Below are 24,228 nucleotides of genomic sequence, written 5' to 3'. Positions count from 1 at the left end.
AAGTTGACGGTAAGTTTCCTTTCAATTTTCTCAGAAACTTGCATTCCAGTTGTGGCTCCATACTGGCGCCAACTTTCTGAAAAAGTTGGCGGTAACTTGTAGCCAAAAGTTGCAAAAGCTGAAAATGTCAATAACTTGTCGTCAAGTTGGTCGGAAACTAATGAATGACCAACTTTTTCACGATCAACTTGTGTTATCAGGGTTATTGTAGTGAAAAAACAAATTACGTAATACATACTTCTATGTTTTTACAAAAAGTGATCAATAGATGGCGCTCCTATACAAAAGGAAATATTAAAAAAAATAGCAGCAAAATTTTTTCATAAATTGCCAGTTTTAAGTTTTCATTAATTATAATTAAACCAAAAGAATTAAGATAATGCTTTTCAAAAAGGTTCTTCTACGTCAAAATTTAAGTGTAATGAAAAATATAATTACTAATTTGTACATCCTGATGGGCATTTTATAACTTTTTAACAGATTAACCGATTTAGATCCTTGGTGGCTTTCGAAGTGGCTTATCAATTCCTACAATCCGTGAAGAATTAAGCTTAATCAGTACAGTATGTTCGGGGTGATTCGAAAAATAAAATTTTTGAAAAAATATTTTTTTCAAATAACTTCTAACTTACTTCATGGATTGATTCCAAAATCCATCCAGATTAAAAACTCTATAAGCCGCATCGAATGCGACCCCAATGATCAAAATTAAATTATTTGTTTAAGAGATATCGTTAACGAAAAAATATCAAAAAATTGTTTTTTTCGAATAAAATTAGAAACGTTCAATTAATTATTTCCAAAAAATTTTCAGGGTCAGAGACTGAAAGACTGCTTCAAAAGCCACCTCAAAAATCAAAATTGGTTTCTTTAAAATATATCGGCATTTTTTCCGAATATTTCATATATTAACGGTTATTTTACATACATATTACTTACGTTATATACTTACAACTTATTTGGGAATGTCTCCATCATCTGAAAATTTGATGAAAACGGGGATAAAATTAATTAAATATATTGATTTATTTTTTTTTTGTTTTTGTTTAAATTGATATATTTATTGAATATTTTGGTAGTTAAAATTATTTACCAAAATAAATTAAGCCTATTTTTACCAATTTATTAAAACAGTATAAATGTGTATTATATACGTAGTTATTTTAATTGTGATTAACATAAAAAATGGAATATTAAATTAATGAGCATGCTAAACCCAGCTAGGTACGTTGAGAACGAAAAACTAAATTAATGAACAAAAAAATAAGGTTACCTATATTGAGATCCTTGCAACAAAATCACTTCAAGTACTTTCTCATAGGTATACATATCTTATTTTTTTTTTTTTTAGATACTTCTTCATTTTTATACATATACTTATAAAAATGTTAATAAATTAAAAATACATCATCTATAATCTGATATATTTCGTAATAATTATTCCTATTTAAACGATTTAATTTAAAACTGTATTCAGCTCATTTCAAAGTTATTAAGTTATTATTTAATACGTAACAAATATGTACAAGAGCCGCGTATAAGAGACATTATAAAATATTATGTATTCGCGCCATTATTAATTAATTATTATTTTTTTTTTATATAAATTAAAAAAGTTAAGATTTTCAGATACTCTTAATAACAAATATCGTCGATATTAAATTACATTTTTCTTACTTTCGTATTCATAATATTGAAAAAAAATCTATCTATATATATACAGTTTTTTTACTTTGTCATTTTGGTGTCAGTAAATGTTCGACGTTCAATATTTTACATTTCTTCTTTCCTTTTCAATTATAAAAATTAATTAATAGAAAAACTTTTATATAACCTAAAAATCTTTTTGAATTTTCTATTTCTTGTATAATGAATTTTTACAAACTAAAAATCTTAAATGCATCGAGGAATTAATTTATTCAAAATATCTTTAACGAGCCAATGTTAACTTAACCTTTCCATTGTTCGCTTTTTTAAAAATGCAAATAAATAATAAAAAAAAATGCTTATTTTTATACATAACTCTGTAAAACTCTTTCCTCTCGGCATCGATGCAATAAAAGATAAAGAAGCGTCGACACCATAATTTTCCGGTGATTTTACCGGAAAAATTGAGCGATAAATTGTAGATGAGAATTCATAGTTTATATATATATTTTTTTTTTCGATTTATAAAAATAATTTTTTTTAATTTCGCCATTGTAGCATTCACGTCATTCTACAATTTTGTATGGTTTTCGAAGATTCATATCATTTTCAACAGTACTCTTATCTTTTGTATGATAGCTTGTAGTATCTCGCCTATTTACTTGTGAGCTACCATTGGAAATTGTATGCTTCTCGCCATTGGACATACCATTTTCCATGTGGTTACCCGCGGTACCGTTGGTGTTTGCTATTTTTGCTTCCTTGGCCTGTTTGTGTGCTTTCTTATCAATGTAGCTTTGCTTGTAAAATTCATTGAACAAGAATAAAAACATGACCGCGTGAAGTCCAATCCACCATACAAAAGCTTTTGGATAATTACATTCGATGAATAGTAACTGGAATGCATGAATCATAATAGCAATAAACTGTATCATTTGAAAAGCTGTGAGGTATTTTTTCCACCAAAGGTAAGGTTGTACTTGGGGACCAAGAGCTGCTAGGAGGTAGTAAGAGTACATGACGATATGGACAAAAGAGTTGAGTAAACCAAAGAAAGTTGAATGGCCTCCTACAAAAGTACGAATAAATTGTGGTAAATAGTTTGGTAATTTATGTAAAATAAATTGGTAATAAAAAAATAAAATTTACCGGGAGTAAATTTGACTCCAAACCATACTGACATTGGCATACATCCGTGATGAATTACGTGAAGAGTTGAAATATGGCGGTTCTTTTTCCGAAGAACGAAGAAGAACTGCAAGGCATTTAATAATATTTATATTACTAGAACTATAAAAAATCAAATTGTAAGAAATAAATTATCGGTACTCACTGTGTCAAAAAATTCTGTGAATTTCGAGAAATAGTACCACCAACTAGCATGGACCATCTATGTTTAAAAATAATATTTATAATTGTCTGTTTGATTTATTTGTAATAAATAAGTAAGCGGTAACAAAGTATTAGTATAGAATTTTAATCTACGAGAAAAATTTTAAGGCTATACTTATGAGGTACGATTTGAAAGAGCCAATAATATTAATACGTGAATAAACCATAATCATTTTAATTCATTACTTTAAATGTAAAGAATCACGGAAAAAAAACAAAGAGTTTTTTGAATAAGAGTTTTACATTTTCTAAATACTTATTATCAATTTATAAAATATAATACAATGGGCAAAAATCACCCGGGTCTTTCTTAAACTTTGCACTTTTTTTAAATTCGCGCATTCATCATAACGTGATTTTAATTTGATTTAGCTTGCGTAAATCGGTAGTAAGACTACTTAGTCAAAAGCAACTTAAAACCACATGTGTTTTTATATCTTAAAATATGTTTTCCATTTACTAAAAGCCGAACTTAAACTTGACTTGCTTTATTTTCAATTTGTAAAATTACGCCAAAATAAAGTTATGATTTTTTGACCCGGGAACTATAGCAAAAACCAAAATTTTCGAAATTTCTCTATAAAATATTTACTAATTGAAATATGTTATCAAAACATACATCGTACAAAGAGTACTGTAAAATTATGGAGAATCCTAGTTGTCTTGGTATTAACAAAATGATATTTAAAATCGTGTTTAAATAATTAAACGAGTTTTCAACAATAAAAAAACCTCATACAAATTTTTTATTAATGAAGAGTAATTTAATTACCTATACTGAGAGAAAAGTGCATGGTTGTGGTAACTAGAAAGGGATGAAAATGAAAAAATAGTCATCTTAACTAATATTTCCAGTTTCTTGAACTATATCATTGTGCCCGAAACTATTTGAAAACAGTTGTTTTAACTAAGCATTTGTTTTGTTTTGGTAACTATTTAATATCACTTCTCAGAACTTATACTTCAGCAAACTCACAAATGTTTCAGCAATTGTACGATTATAATTTCATTAACTTAGCATCATTTAAGTCGTCGACGAATATAATTAAGGATTTTTTTTCATTATTTTTTTGTAATGAGAATAGCATTTTTGACTTAGTTACGTTCGCTATTGTCATTGTTCATTGAACTATAACGCAGTTAAAACAACTATGATATCGTACATTTTACAACTATATATTAGTTATCTGAATTGAGGGTAGTAGTGGAGACTTTATTGAACTATGTTCTTCATAGTTCAGAAAATCAGTTTTTTCTCTCAATGTATCCTTTGAATAAGATGATAACATTTTTAAAAGTATGATTTTTAAATATGAATACTTAAAATCTTGAAATTTTTCAAAAAAATATAAAAACTCCTTGTTTTTTTTTAATGAAATTCTTTAAATTAAGCATAATGACAAGTAAAAGAGAAAGAAAATAATGACGACTGGTACGTACTTGACCAGTTACCTCTTATGTTAATAGCCTGAAGCACATTTACATTTGTGAATCCAAAATATCAATTTTTTGTATGCACCAAAAAGTTAAAGCAAGTTATATAAAAACTACACTAGGATTTGTTACAAATCGAGCTGTTCTCGTAATCTCGACTGATAGTTTTTAATCCAGGACACCCACCCTCAGTACTTGAGGTCGGTCGCTGTAGTCTACAGGCTGGCACTTTAGTGAGTAATCTCCCGTCAGCCATCCGGACATTCCTATCTGTAACCACAGCCAGCAAGATGACGTTTAGCGATCAGACAATGTATTTAACTACCATCACCAAATTACGTTAAGTATCATTCGGAAATTATAATCCCTTTGATACTACATCATTTTTAATTTCTACAAATCATTCAATTTAAAAAGAACAGAAATATTAAAGAAATTTGTGTATTTAAGTCTGTTAAGTCGTAATATTTTGATGGTTATATAGCCGTCCATGTTGCGATTCTATTTTGCTGCCTTATAACCCCGATGTTGAGTAAGTTCTGCGATGAGTTAACCTATAAATTTTATTTTTTGTTGTATCGTAATTTTAGTTCCACGAATCCCCAGCAAAGATCTATAATAACGTTACAATGTAGCTGTAAAATTTGTTAGTAATGATTATTGATTTGAAATGTATATTATGAAAAGATTAGAAACTTCCAAAGTCTCCGTAAATAGCTATATAATAAATGTATATATTTATATTATATTATAGAATCGGAAAAAGCCAAGAAAAGCTGCTAACTACAGTAGTATCCATGAAATTCTCAATATCATCAAGATCCCAGCCTACAGGGACTTATAAAATTATTTATGTAAGATTATTAAGGTCATTAGATGATCATCTGTGATATCACGATATTATCCTGTTGAAAACACAGAACGGTTATATACTTACTCTTATCGCGATTGGATTGTCACTATAGTCCACTGGTTGACAACGGAAACTATAATGGCCCCACCAGCCTCCCATCAGACTCTGTGATATTTCCAAAATTATAAACAAAAATATTTTCAAATCACCGTATGACAAAATCAAAAAATTATAGGAAATTACAGTAGAATCTCCCTAATGTGACTCTCCGTAATGTTACACTCTCTCCAAATTTAACAAGATTCTCTCCCTAATGTTAACAATCCTCCCACTAGGTTTTTCCGCGCAACCAATCAAAAAAAGCCTCAGTGGCGAGCAATTCAAATCTTCCCACTTGCATCTATACGATTAAACCCTGACCTAAAAATGAATTTTTTTTTTTCGTACATTGCGCATTTTGATAGCGCAGACCTGCGCACATAAGACACGAGTATTGGTCTAGTGCGACAGGATTTGTTCACATTACGGAATGGTCCTGGACAGGAGTGTTAACATTACGGAGATTTTACTGTACTATAAATCCTTGTTTGTATTATTGTCTACAGACTTGATTAACATAATTAATCAATGGAAACAAATTTTGGTATAGTCTACAATTTATCATAAGGATCCGACAAGGACCAACTCAGGTTAACCTTATCAGATCAGGATTGTATGATTGAGACCGAATGTAGATGAAACTAATGATTTATGAGATCGGTATCAAAATCGCCTTATAAGGATTTCTTTATAAGAGATTATTTTTAAAAAATATTAAATCGCGACAAAAACAAAAGATTTTGATGAAATCTGAAATGTGATCTAATGTATTAGGATCATTACTTAGAGAATGTGAGGTTTACCTAATGGCAAATGTTTTTTTCAATGAAGCTATTCTAATGTGGTCTTGATAACGAACTTGTCAGGTTCGCCTTATGCAACCAAACCTTATGTTAACCTGATAAGATCCTCATGGTAGTTCACATGGAAAAAAATAGGCGCTGCAACAGGACATAGTCCTGTGGGAGTAACAGGCTTTTCATGTTACAGCAACGGAACAAAATCCTATTGCAGCAATGGGATTTTCATGTTACAGCAACAGGATTAGTGTAAAAAATTATCATGTTTTAATAAAATATCCACGAATTATTAATTTAACAAAAAAATAATTACCTCGTAAAATAACCATGCTGAAAATACAACTTGAAATAAGTTGTAGGCAATTAAAACTTTTTTCAATTCAAATGGTTTACGATTTTCCATTAATTTTGGGCCTAATACTTTCACGACATATATATAAGACAGACATATAAATAACGTCGGAAAAGGTGAGTGCATTAAAAACCAATTGGTCGTCCGAGTATCTGTAATAAAAAATTAACAAATTCACCATTAGTTTTATAGAATCAAAAAACCTTTAAACGAATTTATATGGATTCAAACTAAATATTAATTGATTGAATCAAGTGATAAATGATACTATTTACGAAAACTTATAAAAATATATATGGTATTTTTTAAAAATTATGTAAATTAAAACTGTTGCTGTAATAAAGTAATTTTGTTGACTACTTGGTCATTTATATTTTACTCGATCTGCAGTAAACGAACGTGATATTCAAACATGTTGTTTCAATCGACTAATAGCGTAAATCGTGATACTGTACTCAGTACATTGTCCTGATGAAAGGTCTCAAGGACGAGCTGGTTAGCATTCAAAAGCCTTGTCGACTTTCAATGCCAATAACAGGACAATTTCTGACTTGATTTCTATTTGTTTTCACCACCGAAACTTTCAGTATAATTGTTTTATTTAGCTTCATAGAAGCCAAGGATCTTTCTTGGTGTGGTCTAACTCATATATAGTATATATAGATATTATATATATTGTAAAGAAAGCGGAACTTATTTTAAAAGATTTGAATATCTAGAAAACAGGTGCCCTCTTCTTATTGAATTATAACGCGACAAGATTCAGCCAATCACATTGACATTGAAACAGCGGTCATTTTGTATTTAAATTAATATTTTTTCCCTGCCTCTTTCTTCACTGCTATAAATTATTGTCTTGTTATTTTTAGTTTAAAGGTGTTGATACTTCAATATAGAAGATTTATCAACTATAAGTTACTGGATGTTACAATCTATGTATATATATTTCAGTGTAGGGCGGTATTATTTTTGTTGTACTTGCGCAGTAAATGAAAAATTTTGTTCACGTTTTTGTTTTAAACAAATAGTATATTACATACCTAGGGAGGAAGTAGAACATTACAACCCGCATGTATAATTGCCTACCCGAGCCGAAAGTGAGGGTGACACACGGATTGATACGTCCTACTTTCCGCCGTGGTGTTTATACGATTTTTTATCAGATCTGCACCTAGAAGGGTAAATTTTTGCCTCTGTAGGCAGAATGGCGCATGCGCTAATTTTTATCATGTGTTTTCTCATAAAGAAAAGAACGACTTTCTTCCCTCTAAACAGGGCAGGAATGTAAACTTTCGGTGCAGGTATGGTGAAAATATAATTTAATATCTAAATAAAATTAAAGTAGTTAATTCAAGTATTTAGTAGTATATTCAATGACTATTTGTTGCTCATTAATCAAAACTATAACGAGTAACACGGAATGGTGTAAAAAAAGTAGATTACACCGTGTTAAAATTACACGGATATATCATTTACACCGAGGACTTTTTTTACACCGTTATTTTACACTTCACAGCCGGGTTCTCAGGGGCCATTTTTACAGTGTAATACTATTATTTTATTGTAGATGTTATTTTGACAAATTTGATACTTTATATGATTATCAGTGAAAAAAAATAATAATCTTACAAATAAACTAATTAAACTGCAATTACTGGATATTACTATGAGTTAAATTGGGTGCAAGTTTAATCATTCAAGTCTATGCCAGTTTTTGCGGTCAATAATTTTTTTTTTACAAATTAATAATAATTTATCATATCCAAGAATCAGATTGATTTTTACTGAATGTGGTTTTAATGGACGTGGAGAAGCCTTTTTTTGTGTAGATGCACTAATTTTATCCTCCTTGAAATATAACATTTTTTTTGTGTGTATCAATGTTGCTGATTGGTATCAATTAATTTTTTACCATCGGGAAAAAAGTTGATAGGTTAAACGGTTTAACTCACCTTGTTTTATGAAAGGTAGCCGACGGACTATCGTTTATTTTTAAAATCAATGAAAGGTGATAATTTAAATTCATTTTATCACTAAATCTTAATCGAGATCCAGCAAATGAAAAATAAATTTTTAGATTAAGTTAATTTTTAAAATCGATCGGCCAAGTAGTCACTAATTTATTTAGAAAAAAAAAGTCTTTAAATGATATTTTTTACACACATTAGCAAAACGTTTTTTGTTACACTTATATGCTTCAAAGAGAATTTTAAATAAGCCCTAAAACGCGAAGCGAAGAAGTTGGGTCTGCTGTCAAATTTTTTAAATTACGCGTTTCAGTCACCTTGAGTCGGATTTTTTTTTAATTACTAAATTCTAAAATAATCTCTTACTATTCAATTTTTCTTGGAGCCTTAAAAATTTTGTGTCCGAGAAATAGAGATCTTGCTTAAATCAAAACCCACGGTCTCAGAAAAATGCCTCCCTTATGCAATAAATTCTAAGCTAACCAGATGCAAGAATATGCAGTCACCTTATATATAAATAAGTAATGAGCACAACCGACGCACTTTAATTGAGTGATTGCCGAAGGCTGTCGAACTACTCATGATGATTTTTTTTTTTTTAATATATTATATAAAAAACATATTTTCAATGAAATATTAAATCGATCTTTACTACTTAAGTAAGTACTGTTTATTCATAAATAACGCAATTTATCATTAAATATTCTACTCCTAGTAAACAAAGAAGAAACATTTTAAAATCGACGCCTTGTTTTGTTTGATTTTTTTTTTTTTCATACTTATTAATTGTGTGTCATATGATATTGGTCAGATGTGTGAATTCGATTTAATAAAAAAATCTCTTTTTTTTAAATCACAATTATACTAGACATTTATCAGACAAACAAAGCATATTCAGGGTCGTAATAAATAAAATGAAAAAAAAAATCCTTTCACGGTTAGTGCCGGTTTTAAGACCTTGTAACGCGGGGTTTCCCTCTCACTGCCTATCTGATTAGTATTCACTCCATAAATACTGCGAAAGATGAGCTAATAAAAAATTTGTAAATATATTGTTTTCAAAAATTTTAAAATATTCAAATATCTTCTTATGTGGCAAAAATATAAATATACTTTCTTCACAGTTTCGAAAAATACAAAATTTTTTACATACCCGCATTTTTATCCAGTATTTCATGGAATCGGTCTACATACTGCATGACAATTGACATTCTGCCGAGCAGAAATTCGTTGGTTGTCTCAACTCAATCACTCGACAAACGTTTAAAGTCTTCCTATTTCTCCACTTCTGAAAAAAAAAAAAAAAAAAAAAAAAAACTATAAGTAAAATAATAAATTTTAATAAAAATGCAAACAAAACCCTAATGCCCGTACGAAAATAGTATATATTCAGAATATATACGGGCAAAATTGCTTTTTCTGTGCGGGTGCCCAGATAGCAAAATGACGTCTTAATGAGTTCTGAATGCGTTCCTATTTATGATTTGGACGTCTCATCAACATCTTAAAGAAGTCTTTAAGAAGTTCTCAAGATGTCGAATGAGCCACCTAGCGAATTCAATAAGACGTCTTTAAAAAGATTTCTTTTTTCTGACTTCGCAAATAAGACTTTAGTATGAATTTACCATGACGTCTTTAAGGTGCTCCTAGTTTTGACTTCATAAAGAAGTTAAAAAATGAATACATTTAGACGTCATAAAATTGACGTATTATTTATGAAGTCTTCAAGAACTCTTAATCAAGAATTCTTAAAAATGACGCCTTTAAGATGTCATTATAAGACTTCTTGAGGACGCCTTCAAAAAGACATCGTAAAGCAGTCATTCCGACTTGAATGCTGTCTGGGTGGTATGACGAAATATAACAGTTTTTGATGTAATTACAATATGAAGTATACATCTTTTACACGGAAAGAAAACTATGGTACATGTTCCTAATAGGTTTATGAAATATCAACCCATAACGTTATAGTATTAATTACTTGGAATTTTGGGTAATACGCCTATAATTTTTAGGAAAAATTTCCGTAACTATGGGAACAATGCTTATAATTATGGTAATAGTTCTATTCACTATGTTACATTGTAATGATTACCACACTAGTGAGAATAATTCCCATAGTCACCTAGTAATAAATCCTATACCCACATTAAAACGATTTTTAGATATGCATGGGAATCAACCTCATGCATCATGGAAACCGCAGCTATATGTGTGAAATATTCCCATAATATGAGGGATTTCTAAGGGTTATGGTAATCGTTACCATAATATTAAGGTAACCATCTCTATAATAATATTGTAATCATTGCAGTAATTTTGACCATAATTTATGGGAATCATTATCATAATATATGATAACATATAGTACAAAATATAATAATAGTCACTACTGTTTGGGAACAATTGCTAAATCATATAGGAATTTAACCAATATAAATAGAAATGGTTACCATCATTCATATGGGTGGGTCCTATTAAGTGATATTTCAAAAAAACCTGTTAACATACGATATAGGAGCCATTCCCATAATATATTGTAATTGTTACCAAAAATTTCTATCTGTGTAGCCATACAATTCCACGCCACTAAATATATTCATGGATATATTAAATATATGATACTAATATATATAGTAGTATTTTTTTGTTTTTTTTTCTATCGTGTAGTTTTTACAAATTAAATAATAAAGATGAGGTTAGAAGCCCAGTACTCGATTAGGGAACTAGTACCCAATCGGAGGGATCGAGTACTAATGTCCTGATTGAATACTAGGTCTTTGACCTTACATTATATTTTTCATTGTTTTCCTTTACTTTTAAATTTCGAAAAACACGAAATTTAAAAAAAAATACAACAACAATAAAATGTTCGTAGATTTTTATCAAACATAATATACAAAATTCGAATAGAAAAATGTTTGAAATAAGCTAACCTAAAATATTGATAATATATATGAAGTTACCTAATTATCAGATATATAAAAAAGTATTCAAGTCACGCGATTTCTGTTATTTTTGAGCTTCATATTATTGCTCGTATATTGAATGTGTTTTTATTGATAATGCGGTTATTAAGTCTCGCTTACTATGAGTATTATTCTGAAATTCAATATTTTTATGACGACAAAACTAATACGCACATGAAGACGTTTAATATTATTTCATTTACAATGATAATAGCTAAGTTAATAAATATTTATATATTATTTCAATAACACTAAAGGTCAATGATTTGCTTAAATAACCATTTATATATGAGTGGTTATGACCTTAGTCTTTTCGTGACATCAATCAATCATAGAACTGTAGAAATAAGCATTGCAGCTTATAGAGGTCATTTTGTGCACTTTATAAGCTACTAAACAAGTGCATTATAACAATTACGCCTACATGCTTCCTCACTTAATGAAAATTCAAGTATCATATAACTAATTGTTTAATAAATTCTAATAATGTTAATATATTTAAAAATATTTAAAAAATTTTAAATATTCTAAGTTAAACTTTTTATTAAATTTACACAAATTGCGTGTTAAGAAAATTCTGTAAAAATATTTGTGTTATTATAACACTTTATTTAACATAACCTGTTTATGTGAAGTAATAACACAAAATTTAGCCTAAATTTTAACACATTGTTTATTATTGAACTGAAAATTTATACATTTTTTAAATGTTACTGGTTACATAAATAAAATGGTAATTTTAAGTTGTTTTTTACTTTATTTTGATGTTTATTAAACATAGTTTTTATACTACTTTAGTACGGAATAAAAATCAAAACAATATTCATTCAACATTTAATCTATATCGTTTTATAACTATTTTTTAAGATACTTATACCAAAAAAATCCATGAGGAATTGTATGGGAACCCATAGAAATCCATGTAGAAAAGTATGGATTTATGTAAGAATTTATAGGAATTAATATAGTTGTGTATAGATTTATATAAGAATTCATGTAGGAAACCATGAGTATATGGAAAACCCATATAGGAATCTATGGGTACCTGAATTCCCATATAGAAACTTGACATACGAACTTAGATGTATGGATTTGTTTGTGAAATCTGGGTTTCTATACACGCAGAGGATTTTTGAGTAAAAATTACCCATGAAAGTTGGTACTGTCAAGACATCTTGTCAGTAACTAAATTTTTCATTTGCATGTTATTAAGTCATATAATTTACAATGTACATGGGAAAAATTTTAATATTTACCACATGCCCACACAGTGTCAAACTTTTTGGGTAATTTTTACTAAAAATTTATCTGCGCGTAGAAGTCATTTCTATAGAATCCGGGGTATCCAGATTTTGATGTCTATCTATTGATACACGTATATAAATAAAAAAACCAGATTGATATTCCTATAGAAAATCATATGGTAATCCATTTGAAAATGGATGTGGGAACCCATATTGAAATTTAGGCTGGATTCCCATATGGATTGTTTCCTAGGGACCTATTACAAATTTCATGTTTAGTTTTGCCAATGGTATTGCTAATATACACTGTGAAAAATTTCCAACAAATTTTACTATGGGCGTATTGTAACACCGGACCATAAGAAAACTGATACAAAGTTTACAAGTGTCCCATAGTAAACGGTATGCGCAGACGACACAATTGGGACCTATGCGCATACGTTTACTATGGAACACTTGTAAATTTTGTATCAGTTTTCTTATGGTCCGAGGTTACAATGCACTCATAGTAAAATTCAATGGGAATTTTTCACAGTGTACATTAAAATCTCATTAGCTACAAGAAAAAAAAAGGCTAATAATATTTTCTCCTGTCAAATTGAAAGATCGATCAAGTCCGAATCAAATAAAATGTAATCAATCGTTGGCTAAGATTACTCTCGAAAGTATTCGGTCCTAGTCACACAAACTATTAGGACATATATGTACACACTAATGTAAGCATTTAGTTACTATTCTGAAAATAGACAGAATGGCTTCTAGGGAACTATTCACATATACTAAAAATTGAATTTCAAAAATCGAACTGAAATGAATAGTTTTCCTTATCATAAAAAATTTTAATATTCATAGCGGAAGTTAATAGGAAATCATGTAGGAATAACTACATAAATTTTGAATAAAGTTTTGTAATTTTATTAAATCGAACTTACTGTGCACATATGCATGTAAAAAAAAACAAGCCTTGAACCAGGAGATAAGAAGTCTCTAAAATTTGTTTCTTGAGCGAAGCAAAATTTTTTATTTAATTGAAGTGAACAATTATTTGGATCAATTATAGTTATCTAAATTTTAATCAACTGACATATTTAAATTCATTTTATTGAATATGAATTTTATGTAAATATGATGATTAAGTAAAACAAACGATATTCTAATTAAAAAATAAAATTGAATAAAACAAATGCTGGTCACATTACAAATTACAAAATGGAGTCACATAAAACAAATGATGATCGGTGTAAAAAATAAACGTTTCAGATCACGACATTTACATCATTACAATTGAAAGTATAGTTCAGTGCTAAAATAAAAAAAAAGTGTGAAACTTAGGAACACTCACATTTTACGACTATGAGTTCATCCGAATTGAAATATGGCAACTAGATTCCTTAGAATATATATATATATATATATATATATATATATATATATATATATATATATATATATACCAAAACGGGTATTAGGAAAATAAACTTCTAAAAAAATAAACAGACGTGTCGAAAATAGAAACACATGTTTTACTTATAACTTCCATAGACTTAAAACTTTAGTAATACTTTGTCTTCAAATACATCAAAATCTACTTAGAATGGATACTACACAATTCATCTGAGGGGGTGGAATCCATTGTTAAAAATGAAAGCATTTTTAGTAATGGCAAACTCTTATCAATGTCAAAACATTTGTTCCAAAATTCAAGTTTCTTGATCTTTTATTAGTTAAGAACGAGAGCACTTCCATCTTCGGGCCCATGGGCCTTATTAAAGAAAGTGACTTAAAATGATTAGAAAAAAAAAATTATTAATACTTTTGAATACTTCGATCACTTTCAAATCGCCCTTCTTATGGACATTTATTATTACAAATCGTTTTTAATCCCTGTTTTTAATAAGGGCACCGCAAAGCTCTTCAGGGTTAATTTTGTAAAAAATTACCATAGATGGCGAACTCTTAAAAATGTCAAAAAGATCTATTCCAAAATTCTAGTCTAGGTTTTGAAATTTAAAAATAGGAGCATTTTTATCTTTGGGCCCACGGCAACTCCTCTCGGAGTTGATTCTAAAAAAAATATCAGTAATGGCAGATTCTTATACATGCAATATTTTTTCGTACTAAAGTTAATGTCTATTGGTCTATAACTTAGTAGTACATGAACAGTTGACAGTTAGAAGTTTTTTTCAAATAAGCAGTCAAAATTAAATAAACACATTTACTTTCAAATTAATTTTTTGTGATTACATACATATATAGTTGTCGATATTATATATAATCTATAATTTATACAATCGCTTGTTTTTACTGTATCCCTAAATTCATCAAAATTGGTCAAACCGTTTTTGAGTTATAAGAGAACATACAGACAGAAAAAATTGTAAAAATGACAGAATTGAAATCGGAAAATCGTCAAATTAATATATAATACGAACTTTGAAAAATAAATTAAATGTACAGGCAGAGTCTACAGATTTATATCGTATTATATATATATATATAGATACATATACACGTGCATTTATTACGAAACATTTGCCGTTGACTATAAGAAAGTAATGACTATAGTTAGCATGAGAATCTAACATATTATGTCGATATTAGATAATACTTATAATCACTGATGTATAAATGATATTGATTGTACAAGTAATAAGTCGATTTACGTCGTCCTTAGTTGCAAAACTGTGGGCGTCTGACGGATCAACCAAAACGCGCCGAGCAAGCAAAATACTTGAGAATTGCGAAAATTGTATACATTAATGGTAAGACAAAAAGGGGCCAGGTAAAGTATAGCCAAGCTTCATGACACAATTCACTCCATTCAAAAGTGTCTACACCACCATACGATCAACAAAATTCAATTATCTCAGAAAAAAAAGTATTACACAAAAAGTTTTTTAATGTAATTAATTAATAATCGAATTCAATTTATCGAAATAATACCCTTAAATATCCAACTTCAATAAAAATCTACTATCATATTTAATTACACCATTTTATACAAATGGTTAAAACGTTGCATAAATTCAAAAACATTCATAAATGTCATATGTATATTTTACATTTGTTAATAAGATAATTTTCTTAACTAAAGTTTTTTAAATTATTGAGCTGTAGTGTTTATATTTTAATTTGTCAACTAGAACGTCATAATATTTTTTTTTTTTTTTTTTTTTCAACAATAGTTTCGATAGAATTTAGTATTAATGATATTCTCTTACTTCGTAAATTTAGTTTATGATACACGCTCGATTTGATATGTATGTCACGTTCGGTAGAATAATTACTAAGGAATGTTTTCCGCATGTGGAAATATTGAAAAAAAAATATATAGTAAATTAATTGTTATTACAAGCCTATGAGAATAATCTCAAGTGTAAATAACAAAAAACTCAATTCTTTATTGTTATTATTTTTTTTTTCCTATAGCAATAAATATCTGATCAAGTGAACAAAAAAATTTATTTAATGTCTGAATATATATATATATATATATATATATATATATATATATATATATATATATACATATGGTTCAATTAAAAATATCATTTAAATAGATTTCTACAGATTTTTTTTTTTTTTTTTTTTTTAATGGAAAAAAATATCGACTTAATATCAATATTTAAATTTGAATATTTAAAATGACAAATTTGAAAAAATTTTTAAAAATAATTATCTGTATTAAATATATCTCAAGTATAACTAGTAAAAATGACTACAGTATATATTACGGTACACAATAACTGTGAAGAAAAAACGAAACAAGTTACGTAAGAAAAAGCTGTATATAGTAATAAAACAATCGACGAAATGTTGCGTTGAAAGAGTATAAATTACCGATACATAAACTCTCGAAATTCACTTTCTTCATGGATCATGAATATTGAAATTGAAATTTAATTGAACTGGATTTGAAGTTTACAAAATAACAAAAATTTATAATAACATAATTTGATAAGAAAAAGGCAATTGAGAATATTGAATTTTTTTTGTAACATACCTCAAAAACAGTTTAGTGATAGAAATAAAATATTTAAATGTGCAATAAAATGGTGGATATTTTTAGTCGTAAACTAAAATTGCCATTCAACTTGAGTTTTATGCTTCTTAATTTCGCATTACGTGCTATTGATGAGGTTCACTTCTGACGTATAAAACAAACGTCAATTATTTTGGTTGTTTATTTATTGACAAGAGAATACCGTAAAATTTTTTTAAAAATTAGACTCATAAAAAGTCATGAATAACATTATTTTTTTTTTTTTAAATTTAAAACACACTTTTGCACTACATGACATTATATATTAAATATGACAATATTTTTCAATGATATATATTTTATAGAAACAATAATAAATGAAAATTAAACTAGTAAAATAAATATATATTTTTTATATATTTCATAATTTTGTTATGAAATAATATGCAGCAATCGGGAAGCGCATACGTATTCACTAATCGTCATGTATATTTTCTGTTACGTATATTTGTTTACTAATAAAAATTTATAATTCCAACGTGATTTATGTTTTTGAAATCATATCGAATCAGTTTTTCAGAACCACATGAAAAATAATTTTTAGAGTTTCATAAAAATGCAACTTTCATATTTATCAGTATAATTTTGTTGTTCTTAAAAACGATTCAATCAACTTTCTTTAAAGTATGATCCTCATAAATTTTCCATTACTGTCAACTTGAGTAACTTAAGCCATCTAAGGGTTAATTACACTTTAAAAATTATATTTGGGCTTTTTTCCCCATGAACTAGGATATTTTAAAATTCTAAGCTGTCTGTTAATTACTATGAAAAATAAATAAATTATTTGTCTCTATATTATTTGTGAAGTGGACGTTAACCTTAAATGCCAAAATTACCCAAGCTGGCTATACATTTCGCATTTTATTTTAAAAATAATAAGATCCTTATATATTTACGTCGTGTCCTAGTATAGTTGACCATGTTGGCCACCTGCAGAAATTTGAATACACACATGGAAAAATTACTATGGCCATTAGATAACCATTAGGCCATTATTAAATAGCAAATTACTGTCAGCATTGTAAATTTTACTATGGTCATAGTATATTTTTTGCATGTGTTTATTTTAATTTCCGATGGCCAATATCGTCCATGACACCATAGCATTTCAAACAAGAATAATTTCTCCGTGTAGTCCGTAAAATAATATAAAAAAAATAAATAGATAGTATGCGAAATTGATAACTAATGTGTTAATTTGACGTATTCTTCATCAAACGGTTTTGGCGGTCTTTTTATTTAAGATTTAATATTACACAGAAATTATTCGTGTTCGAAATACTATGGTGTCATAGATCCGTCGGACATTTTTCGGACTTTTGTCTGAAAAACTCAGTTCTAGAGTTCTAAAGATTTTTTCAGACGAAAGTCCGGTAAATTTTCATCAGAGAGTAAAGTCGGACCATGTTGGCCACCCGCAGAAATTTAAATCACCTGCGAAAATTACTATGCCCTTAGTAAAAAAATGACAGCGATTATATCCCAAATTACTATAACCATTGGAAATTTTACTATGGTCATAATAATTTCTGCATGTGTTTATTTAAATTTCCGCCAGGTGGCCAACATGATCCGGCAATATTATGACAGCATTTCAAACAAGAATAATTTATCGGTGTACTCATAGATAAAAAGATCATATTTCAATACAAAAAATTCATTTATTGTTCACTTTACAAAAAAAACTTATTTCAGTGATATATAAGTATGAATATTTTTCAAAATTAAAATAGTGAACATCATCATAAGTGAGCAGGTTGAGTGTCGAGAGTTTAAGAGACTGGAATTATACTCAGCGCAACATCAAGCCAGTCGAACGACCAGGGAAAGTGCATAGCTTTGCTATTAGGTTGTCGCTTTAACGCATTGGACTTGTATAGACCTCTCAATACTGGATCGTTAGTAAGTAGAGGTGGAATCATCTTATATAAGCTTTCATATTATATTTTTTAACATATTATTGTACAACATATATATAGTCAATAAAGTCTTTCCCAATTATAAGATCGCTGTGAGATTATTATTGTGATAACGTACACTACAAAAAGTTGTACCCATTATCACAATATGTAGTACACTTTAGCAACTGCAGTTGACGTCATTGAAATTTTTATTAACTCTATTCTAAGTTGGCGTTGACATTTCTTTACTACTATTTGTGGTAACTTCAACTCCAGCTGTTGATATATCAACCACAATTATTTTTTACAAATACATACATATATATTTGATTAAAAAAATCAAACAATCAGAATCTTTCGGAGAAAAAATATGACTATTAATAACTTTCAGCAATGAAAAAATTTCCATTTGATAACATCTAATCAAGGAAGATTTATTCTATTAATTCAATACTTAAGATATTTTTTAATTAAAAAAAAAAAAAAAAAAAAAAAAAACTTCATTGAAATATATATATATTTTTTTTCAATTAAAAAACAATTTCATATAATTATAGACATCAATACAAGTTACAACTATATACTTCACAGACTCTTGACATAACTTTAAATCTACCGATTAAATTTTTTCTTATATAATCATACATAACATTTGTTTTAATGAGAAAATTGATAAGTATAAGTATCAGTAATTATAATTATTTAATTGTTGATAATCCCAAGAAGGCTTTGAGTATTCTTTAAATAACTAAGAAGACATTTTGTATTAAAAATTCTCATACCGTTCGAGCCATTTTCAAACCGCATCACGCAACTGGTATTGTGGGAGCAAAATAGAATTTAAATAAATATACAATATTGTTAAGCCGCTAAGCGACAAATTATATTTATGTAAGCTTGATTATATTTCAAGTGACGATTGGCTCATTCACGATACCGTCAAATGTCTATTAGATTTTTACCATTCAAATTTCACGGCTCAGTTATTTTTTCATCAACATTATATTAATTATTTCGATATTCAATAGTCTTTTTTAATCATAATAAACAGTGTTCTCGACTAGTCACATATTTTACAAACTTCCGCTTTTTATCAAGGATAACATGTTACAAAAAAAAAAACAAAACCAAAGAATTATACGCGAATATATATCCGCGTTGTACGAGCAACTAGTGTCAGTGTCTAACACCACAGCAAAGCCACGTGCTTCGAAAGTGAATGAGCAAAGCTGACTCATCTTTTTTCAGAGTGCCACTGACAGTCGAAAAAGAAGGGAATGTGCCAATTTATTTAGTTTAATATGATCTGAAGTACTGGTTGACACACTTTGTCGCTAGTGCTCGTAACTCGTGGATAGATAATCATCGTTGCGTAACCAGACAATTGTTGCCGCACTGAGACAAGTAGAAGGGATCACACGGTGTGATTATAACATCTCGACTGATAGTAAAAGAATCGTTTTTAATACAAAATGAGTGAAACATAACAATTAAACCGATTCAAAAATTTTATTTTGTTATTATCTATCAATTGTTTAACGTGTCATCAAATTTAATAATTAATAATATAACTAATATAACATTTATCAGAACATTGAACTACTAATGTCTTACCTTGATGATATTTCCGTTTGAAAGTAATTAAAACTCACAACACATCTAATACACTTATTAATTTATTTTATCGTTATGTTAATCTCAATACTATTTATCTTCTCTTATATTTAATTTATTGCACGTTTATAGTGTGATTGCCGTCACTGTTTTCGTATAAATAATTTTCATTGAAAGCGAAGTAGAAGTGAACTCGTCAATGTACGATTTTACTTGGCGTTAAACTTGGAAAATAAATAAATATAAGAGATGTGGTAGTGGTGGTGGTAGTAGTAGTAGTAGTAGTTCATAAGTGACACGATAAATTTTTAAAGGCGTTGATAAAACGCGGCACCGACGTGACTTTATCCCCTCAACAATCGCGGACTGTTGAATATTAGGATGGAACATTGCTTTTAACCTCAGCGCCATGTTGGTACCGTCAACTCTCTCCTTCCCCTTGTCACTGACAGACAGCCGGTTTGCAGTAGCAATACTTCAACGACACTCTACTCACCACGATCCCCAATGCGTTAGCGTATTTTCATTTTTCCTTATTACTTCAAGGTGTTATACTTAATCATCGTTTATTTATCAAAGATTACATTGTTAACATAGTGGTGATCTTTGAACCTTCACCAACCTATCAAATATCCTGTATGAGCAAACAATATATAAATTTAATTTTTCTATAAGGTTACCGGAAGTAATATAACCTTTACTTCTTATAAATTTGCAAGGATAATTATTTATTACTATTTATTTATTATTTTGTATTATATTGAACGTGATTTGTATTTGAGTAAGATATTTAATTGTGTATATGTATGTATATATAAATGTATACGGATGTATGTACATGAATTGTAAAAATATTGTTATTGATAAGCAAAAATCAATTATGATTATTTCTGAATTAACAAGTAAATTAAAGGCTGTAATGTGTTAAATAATTACAAACTAATTTTATTACTTCCCGCTTGAGTATGGATATTTTTATATTACATTTCACATATTAAATATGTTTTCTATGATTTCATTCAACGGTATTCTTACATAAGGATAATATAGTAATGTTATATATTGAGAATTGATGTTGTATTGGAAGTTATATTTTACTCTGACAAAATTTAATTATGTATCTATAGCAGGAACTGTATGAAATTTGGTGTAAAAATGACCCGAGAACTTTATACGGGCGTAAAGTGCATAGTTAAAAATTTTTGGTGTGAAAATGGTCCCGAGGACTTAACGCTGTCTGCTCGGTGTGAAATTGTCTTGGTGTGTAATATTAAGCGATGTTCTTTTAATATGGCATAAGTGTTTTCTTTAACACCGTTCGGTGTTATTAGTTCAAGTATTATCTGATCTGCAGTTAAAAATTATCAAATATTATATACACTGTAAAAAAGCGGTGTTAAAAATGGACTCATTTTAACTCCGCCCGGTGTTAAAATGAAATTACACTGGTGTAGGAGGCGTAATTTGACGGTGTTAAACCGGGGTAAACTGCGTCCGCTTGGAGTATTAACTTTGAAGACTATAAAACACAAAAAAATGTCAGTTCTTTATGAAAATTAATAAAACATATCATTTATTAACAAGTATAATCATCGAGTAAATAAAAATATTTACAAAGTAAAATATTTTAACACCAGTAAAGGATATCTACACCGTTATTTTAACACCAGGGAATTTTTTTTAACACCGGTACAGAATATTTACACCGGCTGTGGCGTTATTTTCACACCGCTTTCGGTATTGAAATTTAACACCGCCGATTTTGACACCTACACCTTTTAGACTTACACCGGTGATTTTTTACAGTGTAGGTTACAGCACTAGTATATTGTTGTTATATTGATGTAGATAATTATTTTAAAGTAAAAATCAAATACCTAGTGTCAAAGTGATTGAGAATTTTAAAAAAATAACTTATAAATTTACACCATTAGTAGTGTAAAGTTATAACTCACTTGGTCAAAAATTGAACAGCATACATTGTGTAACTTTCACACCGGTAGTATTGAAAATTTTAACACCAAATTATTCACCACACTACGAACTCAAAATTTGTTACAGTATGTGAAATAACGGTGTAAATTATCCATCCGTGTAATTTTAACATGGTGTAATATACTTTTTTACACCATTCCATGTTACTCGTTATTACACCGAGTTTAATGGCCGTGAGTCATTAAAAAAAAAAAAACATCGTGTATCAGTCGGTATATTATGATAATAGTCCTTACAGATTAATATATCATACATTGAAAACAAGTGTTAAACGGATGTTGATTTAATTAAAATTTTTTTACATAGTGTTTAATAAGATTTATTTAAAAATGAATGAAATTCCTTAATGTATGTAATCAATAAATATTTAATTTATTTAATCTGAAATGCTCGTATAGGTATTGATAAAAGAATTTAAATTTCAATTTAATGAAAAAAAAAAATTGTTGACTGAAAAATTTGACGGACAAAAAAAGACTCATTGGCTTTTCTTTTTGATCTCTTAAATTTAAACAGTGAAAATAGTGACTATTCACTATTTACTAGTGAAAAGTATGTCATTATTTAAATAGTGGTATAATTTTAACTGGCAATGAGTGACCATTCAATGTCAAATAGTAATTTTCATTAATTCGTTTTTGGAGAGTGTGTAAATTAATAGAGCATTTCAAATAAGTGAAAATTTTTAAACTGTAGGCTTGAAATTTTTTTTTTTCAAAGATATTTTCCACTGTGTCTTGACTATAAAAAAAAAAAAATTCCCGACTACGACCCAAACGAAAAAAGTATATGAGACATATATTCAATTTTCCCGGGATATATACTTTTTTCATACTCTCTAAATCTGAAACAGTGAAAACCACTGAAAAGTAGTGTATATACAGTGTTTCAGATTTAGAGAATAGGAAAAATATCCCGTATGGCAATCATACACTGTGAAAAACTTCCTACAAATTTTACTATGGGTGCATTGTAACCCCGGACCATAAGAAAACGGGTACAAAATTTACAAGTGTTCCATAGTAAACGATATGCGCAGACGACGTGATTGGGACCTATGCGCATACGTTTACTATGGGACGCTTGTAAATTTTGTACCAGTTTTCTTATGGTCCGGGGTTACAATGCACCCATAGTAAAATTTAATGGGAATTTTCCACAGTGTATATTAATGCAACTGTAACAAAAACATTCCCCAGATGACAATGTTATTATTACATTAAAAAAGCAACTATAAGGCTTGGCCGTACCCACACGGAAAAAATGGGCTTAAAAAATCTTCGAATTTTTATTATGCTGTCGAGCAAAATTGAAACAGGAAGTTGAGTTGCCGAAAGATTTACGTGCAGTGTTAAATTGAGTCCATTTTTAATACCGCTCTTTTTACAGTGTACAAAAAAAAATTAATTAGAAAATTGGATCTTCAATATTTTGATTGTCGAATTAAATAACAATTATTATTAGTACACAATCAATTTCACTTTATATATTTATTGAATAAATTGAACTTTTAATTTCAACACTAACAATCATTAGTACAAGTCATTGTCAGCAAACAATGCGCGTTATAAAAAAATATCAAATAGCACCAGAATTCCAGTACAAAAAAAAGAGAAATTTCTTTAGATTGATAGAGTATATACATATACATATATACAATTAATTTTTTTTCAAAACTGACTTTGGACGTCAATAATTTATAAATTATTTCGTTTTTCGAAGTATTATGATGATGACTGATGGAAAAAATTTTATCGCCGGTAAAAAAAAATTTCAGAGATTTTACGATAAAATCATGTTTCTTCCAAAAGAAACTGAATAAAAAACATTTATATTAGGTAAATTACTTTTAAATGGCTACAACTTTTTAATATTTAATGTACACAGTAATCACTTTCAACCGTTTTTTGTAAAAG

At 28.5% G+C, this 24,228-nt stretch overlaps 1 protein-coding gene across 4 annotated transcripts; it reads right to left on the bottom strand.

Moving 5' to 3' along the window:
* Window positions 1–1,041: 1,041 nt before the first annotated feature.
* Window positions 1,042–20,783, bottom strand: LOC103575961 (elongation of very long chain fatty acids protein AAEL008004). 4 transcript variants are annotated; one of them, XM_053739447.1, is made up of 8 exons: window positions 19,486–19,831; window positions 9,698–9,832; window positions 6,539–6,729; window positions 5,411–5,491; window positions 4,660–4,743; window positions 2,981–3,037; window positions 2,797–2,902; window positions 1,042–2,716 (listed from the first exon to the last, which is right to left on the bottom strand). In XM_053739447.1, exons 2-8 carry the CDS (start codon window positions 9,753–9,755, stop codon window positions 2,214–2,216), a joined length of 1,080 nt encoding a protein of 359 aa, XP_053595422.1. In that variant the 5' UTR covers window positions 9,756–9,832; window positions 19,486–19,831; the 3' UTR covers window positions 1,042–2,213. The 4 variants fall into 4 exon arrangements, with proteins under 4 accessions (XP_053595422.1, XP_008554192.1, XP_008554194.1 ...); XM_008555970.3 differs by lacking the exon at window positions 19,486–19,831 and adding an exon at window positions 20,318–20,783 and having other exon boundaries at window positions 1,043–2,716; XM_008555972.3 differs by lacking the exons at window positions 4,660–4,743; window positions 19,486–19,831 and adding an exon at window positions 20,318–20,777 and having other exon boundaries at window positions 1,043–2,716.
* Window positions 20,784–24,228: the final 3,445 nt, after the last annotated feature.

The sequence above is a fragment of the Microplitis demolitor genome, chromosome 5 (genome assembly GCF_026212275.2).
Source record: "Microplitis demolitor isolate Queensland-Clemson2020A chromosome 5, iyMicDemo2.1a, whole genome shotgun sequence".
NCBI lineage: Eukaryota > Metazoa > Arthropoda > Insecta > Hymenoptera > Braconidae > Microplitis > Microplitis demolitor.
The sequence above is the reverse complement of the archived record's forward strand: the minus strand, read 5'-3'. Positions and strand labels throughout refer to the sequence as shown.